Here is a 20,995-nt window from a genome sequence, read left to right on the forward strand (position 1 = left end):
CTCATTTTAATAGCTGAAATAGAATTTTATTGAAAGTTAAGGTCTATTTTGTCAGTGTAGGATGGTTTTGAACATCTTACATTAATTGTTGTTCATGTCAAAAACTGCTCGACAGTGTCACTAGCATTTACATTTCCATGGCAAAATATATAGGCTGCTTTATATATTACATTTAAATTCATAGGTAAATCAGACTTTCAGAAAATTCTTGAGCACCTCCTGGGTGAAAATCATGCCATGAGGATGAAGGTGGTAAATACGGTTTTGTTTTCTGTTGCAGAGAGCTTTGTAGAATAAAAGAACTCAGCTCCCATTGACCCTCACAAGAGGTGAGGGCCTCTTGCAATTTAGCAGATTTAAATAATAGCCAAAATATGATTATTTAATGTACTCATAAACTCATAACATTATTTAATGTTATCATATTAAAATGAAACAACACAAGTAATAAAAAAGAAGTAGTGCTGCTTCTAGAAAGAGCAGTCTTTCAAAAGAGAAGAGATTACCCCTGCAGAAGAGAAGGCAAAGTCACTATTTAGTGATAAAGAAGCATTCTGCCTTGATTTGGAAGGACCTGCCTAATGAGCCATGCTTAGTTCCCATGGACAAATTTATTACTCTCACTTAACATGGATATCATTATTAATTAGGCAAGCAGGAGTCATACTGTCCTGTCAGCAGAGATGCTGGATTACCCTGAAGCTGGGAGTTAGCCAATGTCTTTTGTCACAGCCCATCTTTCAGCAGGACTACATTCCCTCTAGTGAGAATTAGCAAACTGCTAAAAGTTTTGTGTGTGTTTCTCTTCAGAGAGTTTTAATAAATCACAACAAGAACATCAGGACAAATAGTACAACTAATCATTATCAGTATAAAAGAGTGCTTAAAAAATCAACATGAAATTAGCTCATGTCCATCACTGACTAGTAAATGAGTAGTAAATAATACAGGGTCATAGCAGATTCTTAAATGAGTAGAATAACATTTATATTTTAGTTAAAGTAGTGGTTTGATAAAAATTAATTAATGAAGATTTCTGCTTCATCCAGAGCTGGTTTTTAGACTCCTGACAAGTTGGGTTTTTTTTTAAATTTTTAGACTTTTGGACAAATCTCATTGTATTCCTAAAACAAAACAAAACAGAACAAAACAAAACAAAACAAAACAAAAACAAACAAACAAAAAAAACCCAAAAAACCCGTTTTAAATTCCTGCCTTTATAAGGACATTTGGAAAGCTATATTTTAGCTTTACCTACATATTGTTTTGTCTAGTAATCTACTGTACAAATTATTACATTCTATAAACCTAGAATACAGACTTTTAATGCTTGAGAAGAGATGTAAAACTAAAGATCTTGCAGAAAAAGCATAAAAAGTTGCAGAAGCAGTACTAAAGGGAACCTTGCACATAACTATTTTTATGAGCAGGATGGAATACCACTAATTAGGAAAGGAATACTTCATATGTATGTTAGCAATTTTAGAAAAGCTAAAATACATCATTTAAATGTATTTGACTTACACTTCTCTTATCATGGACCTAACTACAGGTGTTAATATCAAAATCACAAGTATATACATTAAAGCTAATCACAAATTGAAATTATTATTTGGCTAAATTATTATTTCTGGGGAAATGTTGAATTTTGTTTTCATTCTGAATAGGAACTTCACAGAAAGTCCAATAATGAATGAGTCCATTATGCGTGTTGTTTGTCACAATATAATGCAGCAGTTGAAATATTCTAAACTTTTTATATGCAAAACACTGAGGGGAAATGCTACCTAGTACTAATTAGGTCTTTCCTAATACAAAGCATGCTCTCATCTTCATACATAAGTAGCAAAACCATGGATAATTATTGTAGATCCCATTTAGCTCTTTTTTCATCCTCTAGGTTTGATTTAATGCTTAGTAAAATCTAGTGCAATTATTACTAGCAATGTTGATAATAAAATACATAGGTTTTTATTTAATCACTTCAAAGCCTCCAGAGATTTTTGCAGTTTTGAAACGTTTTTTAGCAGAGATCAATCTCAGTAAAACTTCTAACATTTTTTTTTTTTTCATTGTCTACACAGTACCTCTTCTCTTTTTCCTAGACAGCATATTCTTCTCAATAAGAGATAAAAAAGGCCTCTAAGACTGGAAGAGTCTAAAGGTGTAATTTAAAAGCATCAAACTAAATAGAGATATGCATTCTGGAACTGAACTATGCACTAAGCTCTCTCCCATTTGAAAATGGGTTATTACTCCAGTTATTTTAAAGCCAATGATTCCTGTGATCACACATAATCATGTTTCAGAAAAGCTTTAAGAGCCTGCATTACTAATAATTACTTACTCTCTACTAACTGTTGTCAAGAATAGGTAAAGATGAGTTCAAAATATTTTTAGTTTCTCCTTTGGTTGTAGCTATGAAGAACTAAAACCTTCCCCAGGAAATACATGTACCTTACACATGAGTCTTGGCACGCCCCATGCTGGACAGGTCCTTTGGGGTGTGGCCCAACAGGCCCATTCAGTCAGGTTTAGCTCTGGAAGCACAGGCAGTTCAAAACCCGATTTAAGATCTGTTAGACAAGAAGTGCTGTTATTCTAAAAGAAGTAGCTTTCCTACCCTGAAAGAGTGAGGGTTTTCCAGTGCTTTTGCTCATCTAGAATTGAGGTTGTTCAGACTGGAAGAGAGAAGGCTTCAGGGTGAACCTACTGTGACCTTTCAGTATCTAAGGAAATGCTATAAGAAAAAAGGAGAGGGGCTTTTTTCAAGAGCATGTAGTGACAAAACAAGGCAGAATGGCTTCAAACTAAAAGAGAGTAGTTTTAGATTTGATGTTAGGAAGAAATTCTTTGTTGTGGGGGTAGTGAGGCACTGTAACAAGTAGCCCAGAGAATTTTTGGATGTCCCATCCCTGGAAGTGTTCAAGGCCAGACTGGATGAACTCTGAGTAACCTGATCAAGTGAAAGGTTTCACTGCCTATGGCCATAAGGTGTTGGAGCTGGATGATCTCTAAGGTCCCTTCCAACCCAAGCCACTCTATAATGCTGTGTTTTGTTACTACACATATCCACAAGGTTAAACATTTGTCACAGTGCTGCTGCTCTGTGTGCTTTGGCTGTGTGTGCAATGGAGCATAGATGTCATTAGCAACAACCTGGATATTATAACCTCTCTCTTGAATTCTGGTCATGACATATACTGTGAACAGAATTGATACTTCAGTTTGAAAAGAAGGGCCTTAACAAAAAGGAGAAAAAAAAGGGGAAAAAAGATACACCAGAAAAGTGACAAAAGGTGTTTCTGATAGGACATAGACTATTATTTAGCTACACCTAACTAGTTCAACTACACATCCTTGTTAATATTTGGAAGAAAAATCTGGAAGAAGGTTATTTATTTTTTTTTGAAATGCTGACTTTTAAGATCAAACATGTTCATGCTGATTTTTTCATACATGACTTAACACTGTAGAGCTACTTTAGCTTAGCACTTGATAGAAGTACATTAGGAGGTTTTTCCACAGTGACTGGTCATTTTAAAATCCTAGCAACTTGTTTTTGTCATGGTGATTGCAAAGAGAGGGCATGATGCCTCCATAGCCAATTCATCTAGAAATTGTAAAGCAGGCTTCAACCAGAAGCATTCATGAATGTATGCTGTACTGGCTTTCTTGAACAGTTCTGTCACATTTCTACTGAATGAGGAGAAAGGGGAAAGTAGTGCTTGCTTTCCCATGGCCTGCTTCTATACCTGGGAGTGATAGTTTCAGACAGGTTCTTTTTTTATGTATTTTATTCTCAATCAGCTTTGGGTTCCTGTTGCTCTGCCCCAGGGAGAGCTGACTTGAGCAATGTAAGCTGCTCTTCCAGCTTGTACCAGCTGGTTGTGCTCCCCTCAGTCTATTCAAGTTGTGTATAACCAGAAGGCAATACTGTCCCGTGAGTCTCCTTTACTGAACTTAACTCTGCCCTTTGCTATGGGGTAGCTTTGTGGAAATTGCATGCAGGCTACTTATACCCAAATCTCCAGATGTATTGGCAAGGACAGCTGGTGAGCTTATGACTTGTAGAAGCTTCCTTGATGTAGCAGGGACTAAATTAATTAAACCTGTTTCTGCAAACCTATTTTTCACAAGAACAAATTACATGCCAGAATTTTAGCATAAAGTGTCCTTTATATTTCATAAATAAATTTAAGAAAAATAATTGAAAACATTTTAATGAATTGTTTTCCTGATTAACTTGTTTATTCTTTGGTTTAGGACCAATTATAAATGCCATCAATCTTTAGGTTTTTAATATTTATAACCTGATATCCTTTGTGTGATGTTATGTTGAAAGTAAAGCCAAAAGTAATTTTCTCCTTCAGGACCAAATCCAGCAACCTGGCCATGGGCAGCCACTATAGTCTCTACCATCAGTATCCATTTAAAGACTAATTGTATGTTGAATTTTGTAAGTCACCAGAAATATGAACTTGTTTTCTCTAGCCTCTATAAAGAAAATAGAACATATGGACTTTTCATACTTAAAATAAATATATTCCTTTGACCAACCTTCCAGAGTAGGATGTGTAAGTCAAATAGGTCAGAGAAGCTGATATTTGTGTTCCTCATGTGAATAGAAAGTGAAAAACTTTCATAGAATGTATCTAATATAAAAGCGTATAGTTGATAAAAATATGTAGATATAGATATAGATATAGATATAGATATATAACATTTTTAAGAAGTGATTGGTTAAAATACTTAAAATTACTGCCTGAGATATGCTGTTCTGTGCCATTCTGAATATAGGCATCAATTTAAAATTCATTGAAATGTCAATGTCTAGACCAAACCCCTGATTTTCAGTTCCTCAATGACTGTGGTTACTCATGTTATTTAAGATGCCACTTAAAAATGCTGGGTTTGAGGCATAAATGTTTGCAATTAAAAATATTAATTGATGTATGCCAGATTATATAACTTCAGGTTTTCATCAGGACAGTGATCTACTGGACCGTCGGAAACATTGCTTCAGTGTCCAGTCTGAATCTGGAGAAGATCTTTACTTTTCTGTGGAACTAGAGTCTGACCTAACACTATGGGAAAAAGCCTTCCAAACAGCAACTTTTTTAGAAGTTGAACGGATACAGGTGAGAACAACTGCCTTGATGATCATCTTTTGGTACATTAACAAATTAGGCTGATATGAAATAATGATATAATTGAAGAAATTTTATGACCTTCTGCAGCTCTCAAGTTATTATTCTTTTATGTAAGTGCTTTTGCTGTTCCCAAACATTTTGCAATCCAGCCTTCAGAAGAGGTCACCTGAAATACAATCTTCAAGTTATTGTGACAATGTGATACATATTTGTTAACTGAAGTTCACAGACAGACAAGGAAAAATAATCTATGGATCAGGGACAAAATCCAGCTGTTTAGATATTCTTACTGGCTTACATGCTACCTTTCTTTGTTACTGAATAACGCAAGAGAACCTTGCAGGATTTAAGTTGTCCTTGTAATGCCAGGAATGAGAGTATATTGAGTGAAGTACTTATGGGATACAAACAAGAAAAAAATTGTACCTTGGACACATTATTCTTTCTTCACATATTTCTTTTCCTTTTGTATTTACCGTCAGATGACAGTTCAGAGATGGACAACATTCAAATACAGATTACTAGTGATTATTATAGCAAAATTACATATCACAGTTTAAAGATAACTTCTTCTCACATGACCCAAAAGTCATGACTTTTGACTTAAAAAAGGAGAACCACAATTATAATTCACCTAATCCGAATTGTAATATTGATTTACAATAATGAAATATACGTGTGGCTAGAACAGCTTTAGTTGGTGTTGGCAGGAGTTATACACACCTACCCAAGCCATATTAGCATACTAGCCTGTGCAAGTATTGGCTCACACATTGTCTGTGTCCTCCTGGGAATGCAAGCACTGACATGTTTTTATTCAGACAAAGTGTTAGTTAGTTATATATTAGCCCTTTTCTGACCTGTGAACCACCACATGCAGATGGACTGAATTGGTCTATACTAATGAAGATCCAATTTGTGAAAACTACACTGCTGTCAGTTTTAATGCGCTGTACCTTTGTTGCATGAGGAGTCAGGGGAGGTTCAGCTTCCTCTTTTAAATTCATATATGCTGTTACTTTTTATAGAAATTTTAAGCTGTACTTGCATGCTAGAAAATCCAAGACTAGGTTTTCTGTGTAAAACTTGCAATAATACTTGTCCTCTGCAACTGAATATTCAAGAGTTTTTGTCTTTCTTATATAATTCGCTGCAACATACTTCACAGAAGCACTGCTGTGCCATCAGTAAAAGAATATATGGCAATTTTTTTGGAATAACTTTTAACTCAGAAGCCACCTCATCATATTTGTTCTACTTTCAGGTTAATTCATATTGTAGCATTCCTAGTTTAGATTTTTCTTTTGGGTTTTACAGCTACATTTATTAAAAATTGCCATCATGCTTCTCAAAAATAATTTCCTTTATAATCTTAACCTCAGATTCATTTTAGTCTTTTCACCTTTTTTTTTGTCTCTCCTGATGTTCAGTGTAGCAATTAAGAATTCAAAGTAAGGATTTCCTGATTGATTGATTGATTGATTGATAATAGCATGTCTGTGAAAGTGGACAAACAGGCTTCTCATGATAGAATATTATTGTCGCGCTTTTATTTTCATATCACACTTTTTATTTTACTTTTTTTTTTTACTTTCTGTATCTTGATTTGGAAAAAAAAATGAATATTTTTAATAAAACTGGGTTTGGCCTCTTGATATTTCTTTCAGTAACCATTACTGCTTTCATCTACCAACCTGCAAATGCAGTTAAAATCTGCAAAGTGGTATAATTTGTTTCCAACAAATTCTTTCATTGTTCTGTGAGAAAAAAAAGATGACAGGTTCCAAATTAAAGTATCATCTGTACATTCTTACTGAAATTTTAGTTTATGCAATCATGTTGATATGAATATTCATATTTAATGTGAATGCTAATCCAGTAGGTTTGCTTACAATAAAATAATATAATTTTGAAACTATAACTTCAGTTTAAAACTACCATTTAAAATTATTCAACTGCATTGTGTGCTACTCCATAATCAAAAATAGTAACTCTTACTCAATGGCTATAATCTCCAGAAGAGATTAATCAGGAGCCAATTCTAATCTAATTACAAAGAATATATAACAAATGCAAATATTTTTAAAATGCATTACCATAAATAAATAATGAATTCTGTTTCAACCTTTATTCATAAACATATTCATAAACATATTCATAAGGTTTCAACCTTATTCATAGCTTCTGCCAGAGGTATATCTAAACCAAAAATTAAACAGTTGGTTTTTCTTAGAAAAGAAATGTATTAGAGGAGGCATAGTCAAATTGATAATAATTTAGCAATAATATGGTACAATGATACAGTGGTGTCATTTTGGTGTGTTACAATCACTCTTTAATTAGTTTTGTAATGTAGTAAGTGGTGTTAATACATTTTCATAATTACCTATTAAAAAAAAATTAGTCAAAATGAAAATCCTTTTTTCTTACTTTCTCACAGCATTGTTGCATGAAGAATCTGCGACTACTATAACTTGCATAATGATGTGCAATTATATATGGCTGTTACATTCCCTTTGTGTTCCTGATACTTTAAGCTAATATTTTCACCTCTTCCATCATGATTTTTTTCTTGCTGTCCTTGCTTGCATTGCAGTTTTTTGTTCTCTCATGTGAGGATTATTATGTAAGCTGTTTCATGTTGCACTACCTGAATATATGTTTTCATTGAAGTTGAATCTGAGTTTAAAAGTCTGAATTAAGTCTTAGATTTAGAGTTTACTTTGTTTCAGCTTCAGAGATGGCTTATGTGAAGTTCAGAATATATTGTTCTTTCCATAATTTAAGCTATGTGTGTTGAAGAAGTAGTTTCTAGGGAAGAACTTCGAGTTGTCTCCTTCAGCCTCTGCCTGACCCATTGAATTATTAATAAACCGAAGTTAACATTCTGTATTCCGTGGAAGAACAGCAAGTGACTGCTGAAATGTGTTCTGCTTCTTTTGGGAAGGGGATGGTTCATATCTGATGAGGTTTTCATGAGTTCTTGTGAGAAATCAGCAACCAAAGCCAAACGTGCATAGTATATGTTACTCATAGTAACTTTTAAAGTTTAAAAATGTTAAATGCATAAGAAATTTTAAATTACCTCATATCTTGATAACAATTTGCCTGTTTTATCCAAATATCTTAATTAAAAGGCAATTTAAAGAAAATAAAGATGAGGAAAGTCATATGAGAGTTATCTTGTGTCTGAAAGTTCACTTCCCTACTCTTACCTGTCACCAGAATCATGTGCAAGTGGATACACCACATGCAAAAACCAAGGGATATTCTTCTCCAGGAAAACTAAATTCACACAGTCCAGGAATCTTTTTGTTGTTTTCACATTTTTTGTTCTCTAAATTGTTTTGAACATCATAATCTGAGGGCGTGGAGTGGTCTTTTATATAAGTAAAAAGTAACTAAATGTTCAGCTGCTACTAGTGACCTGCAGTTTCTTCCTGCAAATAACTACACTGAGCTAAACTAGATTATATTCCTCCGCAAACTGTGCACTGCCTTTTGTAGAAACACCCTTCAGACTTGAAAGCAGGTTGCTTTTTCAGTGCAGCCTTGAACCAAGAGTGGTGTGTCCTGTTTCTCATAAATCCCGAGTTCCCAGTGAGGCTAATTAAGCAGGAGCAGTGCTGGGCTCAGGCAGAGGAGCTGTGCCAGCTCAGCGCAGTGCTGCAGAGCACACTCTAGGTTGGCTTCTGGTGTTGGGGTGGGAGGTTAGATAACTTTAGATGACAATACGTATTTTAAATCTGATACACATTTTCCTTGCCAAATTTAATTTCCAGTAAAGGCTCTAAGACTGTCCTAGATCTTAAATGTTTACAAATTAAAATGTAATTTGCATCTCTAAGATGTTTGTGAGGTAACTCTACAAAACCGTACATTTTTTTGCTTTGCTGCAAAACTTGAAAATTTTTGCATATGTGACATAATTAACTTTGAGTTACTGTGAAATATATCACTTTACACTTTTTTCTTCTACTAATGAGATAGTACAAAAGGCAATATCCTCTTCTTTATCAACACTGATTTACAATCAAATTTTACACATTCATAACAGTCTTATGGTGTAGCTGATCAAAGAAAAAAAAAAGAAAAAGCCACTTTTATTTGTTAATATAAACACTAAGTATGAAGTTTTCAATTTTCCTTCATTGCATTTTCTATTTAGAAGCCGTTAATGGACTTTACAGCTTTTTGTGTTCTGAGGAAGACCATCTAGAATCCAAGAGCCCACCCAAAGAATATATAAATAAAGATTTATCCTTGATAATCAAAATGCCAGAAATAATCATAGGTTCTTCTGTAACACTTACAATTCCTAACCCACATCGTTCCCATGTTTGCAATTTCTATTTTGATTTTGCTGACACATGGAAATATTTGTTCTCGTTTCATAATTTTAGTGGCTACAGCAATATTTGAAGAATATATCTGGGGGATAAAATGTCTATAAGAATAATTTCTTTAAAGAACTTCCATCTGATTTGGAAATGTTTTAATTTTTTTTTTACATATTTTATGATGAAAAGGACAAGTCTGTCATTTTGTACCTGAAGTCAGCACAGCAGTAGTTTTGATGCTGAAAATTACACTTATAAATGTCTCACAGTGTGTATTAAGTGTGATGTTATGGAAATAAATAGAAGCATATATTTAAAAACTATACAATCATTAAGTCTTTGAGAAGTCCTAGGTTTCTCATAGAAAGCTTTAAGATATATTGGTCCACCATCTGCACCAAAAAAAAAAGTTATTTCAGATAATTCCATTAGCTGCTAAATAGTACAGAATACTAACTTTTTCCCTGAGATTCAGGACTACAGAAAACCACAAGAAATGATGTACCAAAGGGATACTTTACATAGGCTTTTTTTTTTTTTCCTTGAAAAGATAAAAAGAATATATTAATCATAAAATTTGTTACTGGATATGAAAAGAAAATAAGGAGGTTTGAAAATAATAAAATTTTCCTTTTAGGAAATGTTATTAGTAAGCCACTGAGGCAATTCTGACCCTCTTTCATTTTCTCCCTAATGGAAGCAAAGCCTGTTTTCATATGACTTTGACAACTTCATCACTAATAAAAATCCTTTTATTTGAAATACACTGACAAAAAAAATTGATGTAGTTACACACAAATCACTCATTTCTGATAATAATTTTGAGATACATAAACATTAGAATAAAGACTCAGAAGCAGTAGTACTAGAAAAAAGATTAAGAAATGTCTTCTGTGGTAACTACCTTCTCTGATTTTTCTTTTACAGTGCAAGACGTATGCCTGTGTTTTAGAGAGTCATCTTATGGGACTTACCATCGACTTCAGCATGGGCTTTGTCTGTTTTGATGCTGCCACAAAGGTAAAGTTTGAAGAATTTCTTCCATCACGCTGTTATTATTCCTCATTATTTCTAATATTCTGAAACAAGTAGTACATCCTTAAAATGTCCTTCTCTTTGTTATAGAAACAGATCATCTCTTGTCAAATCTGTCATGCTTTAGTCTAAATTCAGGAGTGGTTTCTAATTATGTGAGAAGTAGTATTCTGCTATGTGCTTGTTATTGGAAAGTCAATAATGATATTTGTCTGAAACAAGCATCAGATCTTTTTTTCTTTAATTTCACATGAAAGCCCACACTGCTTCAGCTTGATGGTTTGTTTTGGTGGTGTGTCCTTGGTTTTGAGAAAAGATAATTTTCTTGGTTTCAGTCTCACCTGTGAACTTGAAAATAATCTTCCATTCCCTTCTCTTGTTTTGTGGGAAGGATTGTGTGCTATTACAGCAATTCCACAATTCCTAGTTTATATTTTAGCTATTATTGTTAAGGTATATGTAAAAAATAAATCAACCATAGTCTATATGTCTCACCCATCAGCTTTTCCTTTCAGCCATAACAAAACTCAGTACAACTGATGAAAGAGTTTTCTTTATCAAGCAAACAGTATGGAATCAATTCTCATATTATATTATTGCACATCCAAGTCTCAGTAAAATCATTGTGACACTGAGTCTGTCATATGTTGACATTTGCACTAATTGCTGGCAAGTTCTCAGGCTTTACTGCTTGACACTGCTGTTAATGGTAGAATCTTTCTTATGAGTGAACTCTCTTTTCTGCGTTCCACTCCTCTTCAATACCTACTTTCCTTTGAGATGCTGCAACAGTGCCACCACCAATTGCTGAAAACGCCCTTTTGACTGCAGAATTTGTTCCTATGCTCTGTCTTAAGTCAACCCTTCCCACTTCATTACTCCACTAATCCAAGCACTTTTATTCTTCCCACTTCATTGTTTGTTTGCGCAAAGTGATGGATTTTAAATTCAAGCACTTACGTTACCTTGTTTCTTTTTGTAAAGCAGTCTTGTATAATTCATCAATGAAATGTGACTATCAGTTTAGAATCTATTACACAAAAAAAATCAGTTCAACAGAATTAAAATGCAGTATCTAAAAAAAAGAAAAAGCAGTTTCCCCCACTCTCAATAATATTTTATATATGTTTATAAAAGTATAGTAAAGAATTTATTTTGTATACCTGACCTAAATGTACCCTTTTAGCTTGAACCCATTACTTCTTATATGTACAGTATTGTTTGTTAGAATAAAGCATTACACTGTGAATAAAATAAAAGGACATTGTTTCATTAGGTAATCAGGTATTAGGCAGTGTGAGATAAGGACAGCAATTGTGTTAGAAAAGAAAAGGAACAATAGAAAGCAACATAATCTGTTGCCCAGTGACTGCTACAATTTAAATTGTCAAACAAGCCATAAGGTGAAATATCTAAGTGTGTCAACCATGTTTTAGTGGGTGCTCAAACAGGAAAAGCATTACCTAGTCTCCATCATTTTATGGAAAGGTGAAGGCTGTAATGCTCTTAGTCAAAAAATTATTCCGATATCTTTATTATGATAATGACAAGTGTAAATTGTGTCTATGCTGGCAATGTTCTTCAACAATATTGCTAATCTCATATATACTGAAATGCAAACTAGACCTTTATAGGACATAAGATAAAAATGTTATTTTCCACCTAATGAAACAAAATCTGTTTTCCAAAAAAAGAAATGTGAAAAAACAATGTGAAATGGAAACTGGTTTTCAGGACAAAGAAAACATGAATAAGATTTTAATTAAATCATTCATATCTTAGTAATATTTACATGTGCATTTGTGAATTAAGGGTATACAAAAGTCCTAGCAAGTGTCCTATGAATTAACATACTCAGTATTAAAAACAAAACCATTATTTAAAATGTCATACCATTCATGAAAAATATAGTTACATATAATTCTTTATAAGTTGTAAGATTTTTTTACAATTTCTATTTGAAAAATCAGTATAAATTATTATCTTTTTACTTCCAATGACAGGGTATCCACAGCTCCTTGGGGCATCCTGGTCCAGTGTCTCACCCCCCTGATCATATAAGATTTCTTTCTTATGTCCAGTCTGAACTCTATCTTCTTCCACTTTAAAAACATTGTCCCTTGTCTTGGCACTGTAGGCCTTGATAGAAACTCTTTCTCAGTTCTTATAAGCACCTTCTTTAGGTATTGAAAAGCAGCAATAAGTTCTCCCTAGAGCCTCTCTTCTCCAGGTTCAACAGCCCCAAATCTTTAAGCCTGCATTCATGAAAGAGGTGCTCCAACCCTCTGATCATCTTAGTGGTCCTCCTGCTGTACATGTTGTCTTCTGGTATGACCTGCTGCTCATAAGAAATTCAACCACTCTTTTTTACGTAAAGATTAACTTAAATCCAGATTTCGTAAACTTCAGAGGTCAGTGTCAGATTGAACAATTCATTCTGTATTTCTCTCAGAATAGCTCAGAAAATAACCCTGCAGATGCAAGATATTTTAATGAATTCACAGAAGGTCTTGGACAAGTATCTGGAGGAGAAATCTGCTGAATATCATTAAATGTTTTTGTATTCCTATTTATTTATGACATTTTCATGTTACCCAGAACACAAGAATCTTCAAAAACAAAGAAGTTTTGCAAACAAAATAGTTTCTGACAAGTCCTGTCTTATATTTTGTTACAGTGGTATCTTCAGTAAATCTTCACGCAATGTCAGCCTTAATACTGTTATTATGGTATTTTAAGTTTTCTTTCTTAATTTCTAATTAATTGACTGTGATTTGTCTTCGTAAGTGCATAATTGCTAATAAACTGAAATGAAGGAAGCCAAGTTATTTAACTCATGATTTTAACAGTTATTCAGTTATTAAAATGTTCCAGTTATTTAACCAATGCAAGAATATTTAAATTCTTTCTTCTTCTCACATTTTGAGTAACTGAGCAGATTTTGTTCAACATGCCTGACAAATTGCAGTCAAAATTACACAAATGTTCTGAGCTCCAAAATCACCCCCAGTGCTCATGAACAAGTGGATAGGGGGTAATGGCTCTCATTATGTTTATGGTTTCCAGAGAAAAGCCTTACAGCCCTGTGTAGGCTTGTTTCCTTGTTTGCTGTCATTAAATCCTTAAATAATACTTAACTATGTAAATTGAAATTAGTGGTTAAAAACTGATGTCTGTGATAAATGTATTTCAAGTCAAACATCATAATTAGATAAAAGCATTGTTTCTGTGTCTGCACATACCCATGATAAATATGAATACACAAAGTATTAAACTGAGTTATTCAGAAAAAATCTGTACTGTGATGTAATTATGACAGTGTTGGCATAAATCATAGCTGTTTCTGCTGCATATTCTCTACTTTCTCCTATTAATTTTCTGACTGATAACTCATAGAGTCAACAGTAGTTTGTCATTTAGAGTATTTTGGTATGATGCTTAATAACAAGCCATTGTAATTTCCTGAAAGGAGAATGAACAGTTTTTAAGACTACCTGGTTAAATCAGATTAGGCCAACATTTCATAAAATTAGTTCTCAGTTCAGGTAAGTAGATTGTAAACTACCAAACAGAATTTTTGACATGAAGTAATCTTTCTCCTTTCACCCTAAAAAGTAGTGACAAGTATCTTTGTGCCCTTGTTCTTTTGAAGCACTTTCTTTGAAGCAAGAGCTCCAGTGAAACATGCCATCTTTTATTAGCAATGTATGGTTTAAAGGAAACAGTAACACGAAGTGTTGGCCCAAGCCAATACTGGCATGTGTTTATTTTGATTATTTTTTGTGGTGGAGTCCTACATTTGTGGTATTTATAAGCCTGGAGTCAAAAACCCACCTGTCTCCTGTGTTGGCATACACAGAAACATAATTCTAATAAGGAGTTTCCTCAAAGCATCTTTTCCACAGGGGATTTCTTCCAAAAAATGTCTACCAGATTTAACAAATTTTATTTGCTTTATTTGAAGTACAGGATGTCAAATAAAATCCCCTCACTGAACTTCCCTCTTTCTTCATTGCTGGCATTCTGTGAAAAATGAATTTTACTAATCTTTGTGAATGCCAATTAGCTATTTTCTTTTCATTTCTGCCTTAATCACATTTTCCAGATTCTGCTTAGTTACTCCTTGTACTACAAGGTGTCTTAGCATACAGCATCTACTCCAGACATAATTTTTCATTACAGATGTTCCATATGCTAAATGTTTTATTCATTTAGTTTTAAAATATGAAAATTCTAAAAAGATGCAAAAAGCTCTGTGGCAGTTCTTAGAAGTTGCATATCAAATTTTATCCTAGGTCATTATTGTAATATTGTGTTTCAGTTTTTACTGGGGAAAAATATTTTTTCAAATCCTGCCCAACTACATCCCAGCATTCATGTCCTGAATTTGTCTAACATTAGCTAGTATATAGACATCAATGTTTTAATGAACAAATGTAACTCTTTTATGAGCAATTTCTGTTAGATATGGACATACATAGATATGATGATGAACATTTATAAATAAGATTTGCAGCCACAATATTAATTATTAAGTATGGAGACTGATAGATTGAACAGAATAACAAGGCATGTACAGAAGTTTATCTAGCTACTATTCTGAAAGTGATCCAATGTATAAAACTACTTACATGCCATTAAATAGCTGATTCTTAATGTGCTTCCATAAAAAATATATTGGTGGATGCACATGGAAATATCTATATTACATATATTTCTGTTTTACTGACATATTCATTAAAATAGTTTCCTATAATGTGCATATTTGCATCATCAATTCTAATAATAATATATGTATGTGTTTGCATGAATATACATTGCCATATACCTACCTGAGCAAGGCGCTGTGTCTGTACTCCATCATATTTACTGCTCATTAAAACAGAAGTCAAAAATATGTATTTGTCAGAAGAGAAAAAAATTATCCCTTGTAGGATTGAAAACAAATAAAGGTGCTGCTGAATTATATGGTGGTGCTAGAACAGAGTAAGAAAAGGCTCCATAATGGCCCACAAGGTGCCTATTAACAAACATCAGTGTACCTGTCCTGTGTTCTCTTACAGAAACCTTGAGCATTTCTCCAAAAAAAGAGAATACACCATGAACAAAAAACAGCATTGCAAATATCTTTAATTTGGTTTTCGTACAAGAAAACTACTAAATCACACAGCTCAGTATTTCTCTTAATTTCTTTAGGAATGATCTGCCATGTTTTCTAGAAATACATACCTTGTCTGTCTCTTCATGCAACTAATACATATATAGCATATAAAAACCTTCTTGATATTCAAATTTCAGTACTAGGAAAGGCAGAAAGAAACAAGGCTCACTGGAAGATGGTGATTTAAGGATGTAACTCTTGTGAAAAAATATTTATTCCATGCCTCAAAGTTGAAATGATGAACAAATAGCTACTGTAACTTTAATATAAGCCATCATGCATGCTTCATGCAGTTTTATGTTCTCTGGAGAGAAACAAATGTTGTTTGGCTGTCCATCAGTACCAAGCAAATACACTGTAGTCTTTTAGCATTCTATATGATTTCAGTAATGGACAAGAACAGTTATTTTATAAAGGCTGACTTTCATGCTTTTTTCCTTTGTCTCATTTTTGTTCTTTATCCTCTGTGTCCTCCCCTGTCTTTCCCTTTACAGTTATAAAGCTGCAGCAGCTCACAAAGTAAATTGCCTTGGACCATAATTCTTTGGTAGTAAGACATTCTCCAGAGATCAGTAACACAGCAGAACTGAGCACGAACAAGATCTTAATCCTACTCAGTTCCCTACCGCCACTATAACTCTGGACAAAGTGTCACTTGGCAAGAATGAAATCTTTCTCAATTAGCTATGAGACAAACAGACAAATTAAGGTGTATCCCAAGTGCCTGAAGACTCAATTACTTTTATTCTTAGAAACAAGGACTTAGAGGGCTTCTGCTCTTGATTTAGTTTGACTTGTAGGAGTATCATGTATTTTAGTCAGACGACAAACAGCATTAGCTTGAAAGGTGCCCATTGAAGTTTAGCATAGTTCTGTAACATTTATCACATATAAAAAAAAATGACTTAAAAATCTAAAAGGAAGAATAACCCAATCAGTCAGAGTTTCAAGAAAAAAGGAGGCAGTGTTGGAAAAGTACAGCTATAGATTTTTGAAAGTGTGATGGAAAAGACAAAAAAGGGATTTGATGAAACTAGAACTTGAAAAGTGATCTCTGACATCCTTTCCTTAATAAAGATGGTTTCTTTGTTTACTCCACCGTTTACAGTTGGTCTGGGATGTAACTGTCTAACCATTATAAAACACTGACAGACTTAGGTATTTGCCAAGCATCCTACTGAAGTCCAAACTTCTTTTACATAATAAAAGCTGTATTATTTGTGTCAGTGGAATGACAATATGCGTATGATTTCCATAGATCATGTATATGATATATACACATATATATACATATCTATGTATATATAGATCTTGTATACAAGATGAAATCATGATTTCATAAAATCATAGGATATCCTGAGTCGGAAGGGACACGTAAGAATCATCAAAGTCCAGCTCCTGGTCCTGAACAGTAGAGCCCCATGATTCACACTCCTTGAGCACTACACAGCTTGAGCTCTGTCTGGATTGGCTGTGACCACTTGCCAGGGGAGCCTGCTCCAGTACCCAGCCACCCTCAGGGTGAAGAACCTTTTCCTACTATCCAACCTAGACCTCCCCTGACACAACTTGAGGCCATTCCCTCACTGTCACTGATCACCACAGAGAAGAGATCAGTGTCTGCCCCTCCTCTTTCCCTCACAAGGAAGTTGTAGACTTCCTTGACGATGAGGTCTTCCCTTAGTTTCTTCTCCTCCAAATGACCTCTTCTGCTCCTCATGTGGCTTCACTGGCAGGTGAAATGATGCCATTGTAGTATGTGGTGCAAACTCTATTGCTCGAGTTTATGAAGTGTAAATAGTCTTTCTGCAAGAAGAGATTTGGTTCACAGTGGATATTTTGACTACAGAATAGACAAAACTATTAAATAATAAATTGAAGGTAGTTAATTGTTGAATCCACAGGCCACAAATTAAATATATTCTGGTTGGAGATTCTTATGTTATTATGTCAAAATACATTTTCCTCCCTAGGAGGAATAGGAAATGAATAGGAAATAATTCCCTCTGTATCCTAAATGATGTATCCATCCCAGAGCCATGGACTAGTCAGACATTCACATTTTTATGAATATTCCTTAGAGCATGGTAAGTAAAAATACAGTCACCTATTCTGTATTTGTTTGATAATCTGGTCTCTATTTAGGATTCGAACAAGCTTTGTGACCTAAAACAAAACAAAAGCTCTAATGAATATTCCTAGTCATAACCTAAACAAAGATAGTTATAGTTATGATGTATTTTCATATTTCTGATGTCATTAACTAGATGGAAAATGATTTTATTTGATGTCATCTCACCAAAATTGTATGTAGGTTAGTCCAAGATTCTGGGAATGAGTAGCAAACTGACATATAATATAAATGCAAAAGTATTTTCTAAGGTGCTTTATAGAATATATGTGTTCTAGATCTAGCACTATTGCTAAGAATAGACACCATGTGATTTTCTTCATTTGTGTGACTGTATTAGAGGTATAAAAGTAAAAAAAAAAAAAAAAAAGCTTTTCTTCCATGTGTCATTTATATGTTGTATTTATGTATCAACTATAAAATAAAAATATGCAGGCAGAGAACATCCCTTTTTAATTATAGCAGGATAACACTAGTGGAAGATAATAGGCAGTAATTTGTTTGCAAAGACTAGCACAAATGAGTCCTAGATGATTACTTATAAATAAAATATTTCTCATTAAAAATTATTGGTGAAAAATCTTGGTCCCAGATACGTCACAGGAAAAAAAATCCTGTTAATTTCAGTGAATACAGGATTTTACTTTTTGATGATTTGTTATTACAATAATTTAATAGCATCTCAAGAGGAGTCTTAAATCTAATTTGTCAGCTTGTCTGCAGTTTATTTGTTTGCATTGCATTCTGGTATTCTTTGAAGTTAATTTTATTAAATTGTGTAAAATGCAAAAAAGCAGCCTAGGCAATATATGAATAATAATTGGGAAAAGGATTTATATCTTATTGGTTGTTTAAAATTTTGTTTTTGATACATACTGTATTTGTTCAAAGAGTTTGTCTTCTTACAGTGCATTTTTCAAGGCATGGAATAATTATGTCAGATTTTCTGTGATCACACTGGGAGTATGCAAATTGTGGCACTGATGGTATTTTCAGTGTATGCCTTGGTCCCCACTTGCTGAATTGGACTGCTTACCATTGTTCCTAAATTCTATCTCATTAAATGAGAGTTCAATTTTCAAGGCCATAAATAGTGTATACTGAGTTTTCTTCATCTTCCATTAAGGCATCGTAAAGCTGTGTGCCATTGAAAGGCGTGTCAGGATCCTCACGAGTAGCTGATGCCTCTGTCTACAAGACAATCTTTTTTAATTCAGATGCAATTTGTGCTTTAAAAGGAATTGACACCTGGTCCACCTGTCAAATCTATTTTAGGGCAAACAAAAACTTATTGCTTCCTATAGATAGTGTATATAGACCTGTAAAATATTCTCAGTGATGCAGGATATGCACAATTACTGAGGGAAGTACTTAAAGAGAACAGGCTGGTTTTGTCAGCTAAAAGTAGCCCTATGAGTGTTGAGCTACCTTCAAACCAGTATGTACTTCTGCTTATATTTAATAATTCCTGAAAACTGATTTAGAAATATTTTATGTGACACACATTTAGGTGTTTGACAATTTAAAAAAAGCCAGCATGTTTTACAAATGTACTTATTGGTTAAAGTCAATATGTATACATATATATATTTGTACAAAATTATAACAGTCTGTGTTAACTTTCTGAGGCAATCATTCAACAAATGGTACTGAGGAACTCTGATATTCAAAAACATGAAAAAATAACAACACTGACAATGATGTAGATCAGTATTCCCAAGGATACCTATGCCTAATGCAGGAGAATGAGCTTTTAAAATTAGAATTTGGAAGGGTCACCAAAGTTCACACTGTAACACTGAAGTCAGCCCACAGGACCATGAAAGATAACACATGAAACTCTCTCTTGTGTTAATGTCACTGCTGTAGTTGCACATCTGTGTGAAACTGGTGCTCAGGTGAGTGGGTCTGGTCTCTCCTTTCTTGCTTTGGCACTATGAAGTAGTCATTGAAAAAGGATAGGTCTGGTCCCTGTTCACTGCATATGCATTTTGCAGCAGTGAAAATGAAAAGAACCACACTCAGAACATATGCAGCCAGAGGAATTGATCCAGTGACTCCCCCCGGTACTTTAAGAGTGATGTGACTGTGGTCACAACGTTCTGCATCCTTTATACATGTGCTACACATGCAAGTTATGCAGTTCTGGCTACACAGGACAGCACTTCAGTGTCTTTGGTAGGAGAAAGGATTTAAATGGATCTTACTGGGCATATGATTGACTAATTTACCCAATTTTTTTCTATCTAGAATTCGAACATCTAGTTTAAGTGGTTTAAGCTATGTGTTACACTTTTTATGTATAATAATATCTATTTAATTATAGTATATTGAAGTAGACATACATCCACAGTTTACCATAATGAACCAGTTCTCCCTATTTTAAACCAGGATGTAGGATTTATTATTCAGAGATTCTCTAGAAAAAGTAGTGACTAACTTTAAATACTTTGTATTTCTGACTTAGTAACTTCAAGCTCACATTTCCCTATTCTTATTTTTGCAAATGACTGTTCCCTCAAGTCAACAACTTTGAGGGAAAGTGTGTGCAATTTGTTGAAGACCACTCAAAAGGAGCAGATAATTCTTTCATATGGGAATCATTTCATGCATTGTCAATAGCATTTCTACTCCTTACACTTTAGATGAAGAGTATTTAATTGTCTCTGCAGAGACTGTCAGTTCTAGGAGCTTGTTTTAATATATTGATGTTGAATTGCATTTTTGTAGGGATTAGTTCTCTCCACACTATATACCTGATTTTGCTGTGCTAAGTAAGAACCTTTGCTAAATAGGAGTCTCCAAAACAAATGTTTTGCATAAATTGAAATGTGCTCCTGAGTTATGCCTGTGGTTTGGTGTGACTGTCATTCTTTTTCCTCTGAATGGGAATGAAGTGCATGGCAAAACTGCATGGAAATGTCAAAGTACCTCAGTTCAATACGTCCTTCATCTTCATTCAAACTTAATCTGACTGGGAATAAGGCCAGGTACCCTGGGATTTTGCCTGCACATCTGAGGGTCCTTGTTAATGCTGCATCTCTCTTTTGGCCTCTCCATATATCATCAGAGAAGAGAAAGATGATAGCTCATTGCTTTGATTGTTTTCTCCAGAGATAAAGAGAGAATCAGTGCCCTTTACATTTCTCATCCAGGAAATGACATGCTTAAGTAG

General features: G+C 34.0%; 1 protein-coding gene across 2 annotated transcripts in view; it reads left to right on the top strand.

The window, feature by feature from the left end:
- Nucleotides 1-20,995, top strand: part of SNTG1 (syntrophin gamma 1) — a 318,531-nt gene that overhangs the window by 280,269 nt on the left and 17,267 nt on the right. For both annotated transcript variants that reach the window (XM_015619338.2, XM_033512256.1), the window contains 2 exons: nt 4,989-5,141; nt 10,421-10,513. In XM_015619338.2, the coding sequence (XP_015474824.1) occupies nt 4,989-5,141; nt 10,421-10,513 (246 nt within the window). The remainder of the gene's footprint in view (nt 1-4,988; nt 5,142-10,420; nt 10,514-20,995) is intronic.

Source organism: Parus major, chromosome 2 (assembly GCF_001522545.3).
Source record: "Parus major isolate Abel chromosome 2, Parus_major1.1, whole genome shotgun sequence".
In the NCBI taxonomy this organism is placed as follows: Eukaryota; Metazoa; Chordata; class Aves; order Passeriformes; family Paridae; genus Parus; species Parus major.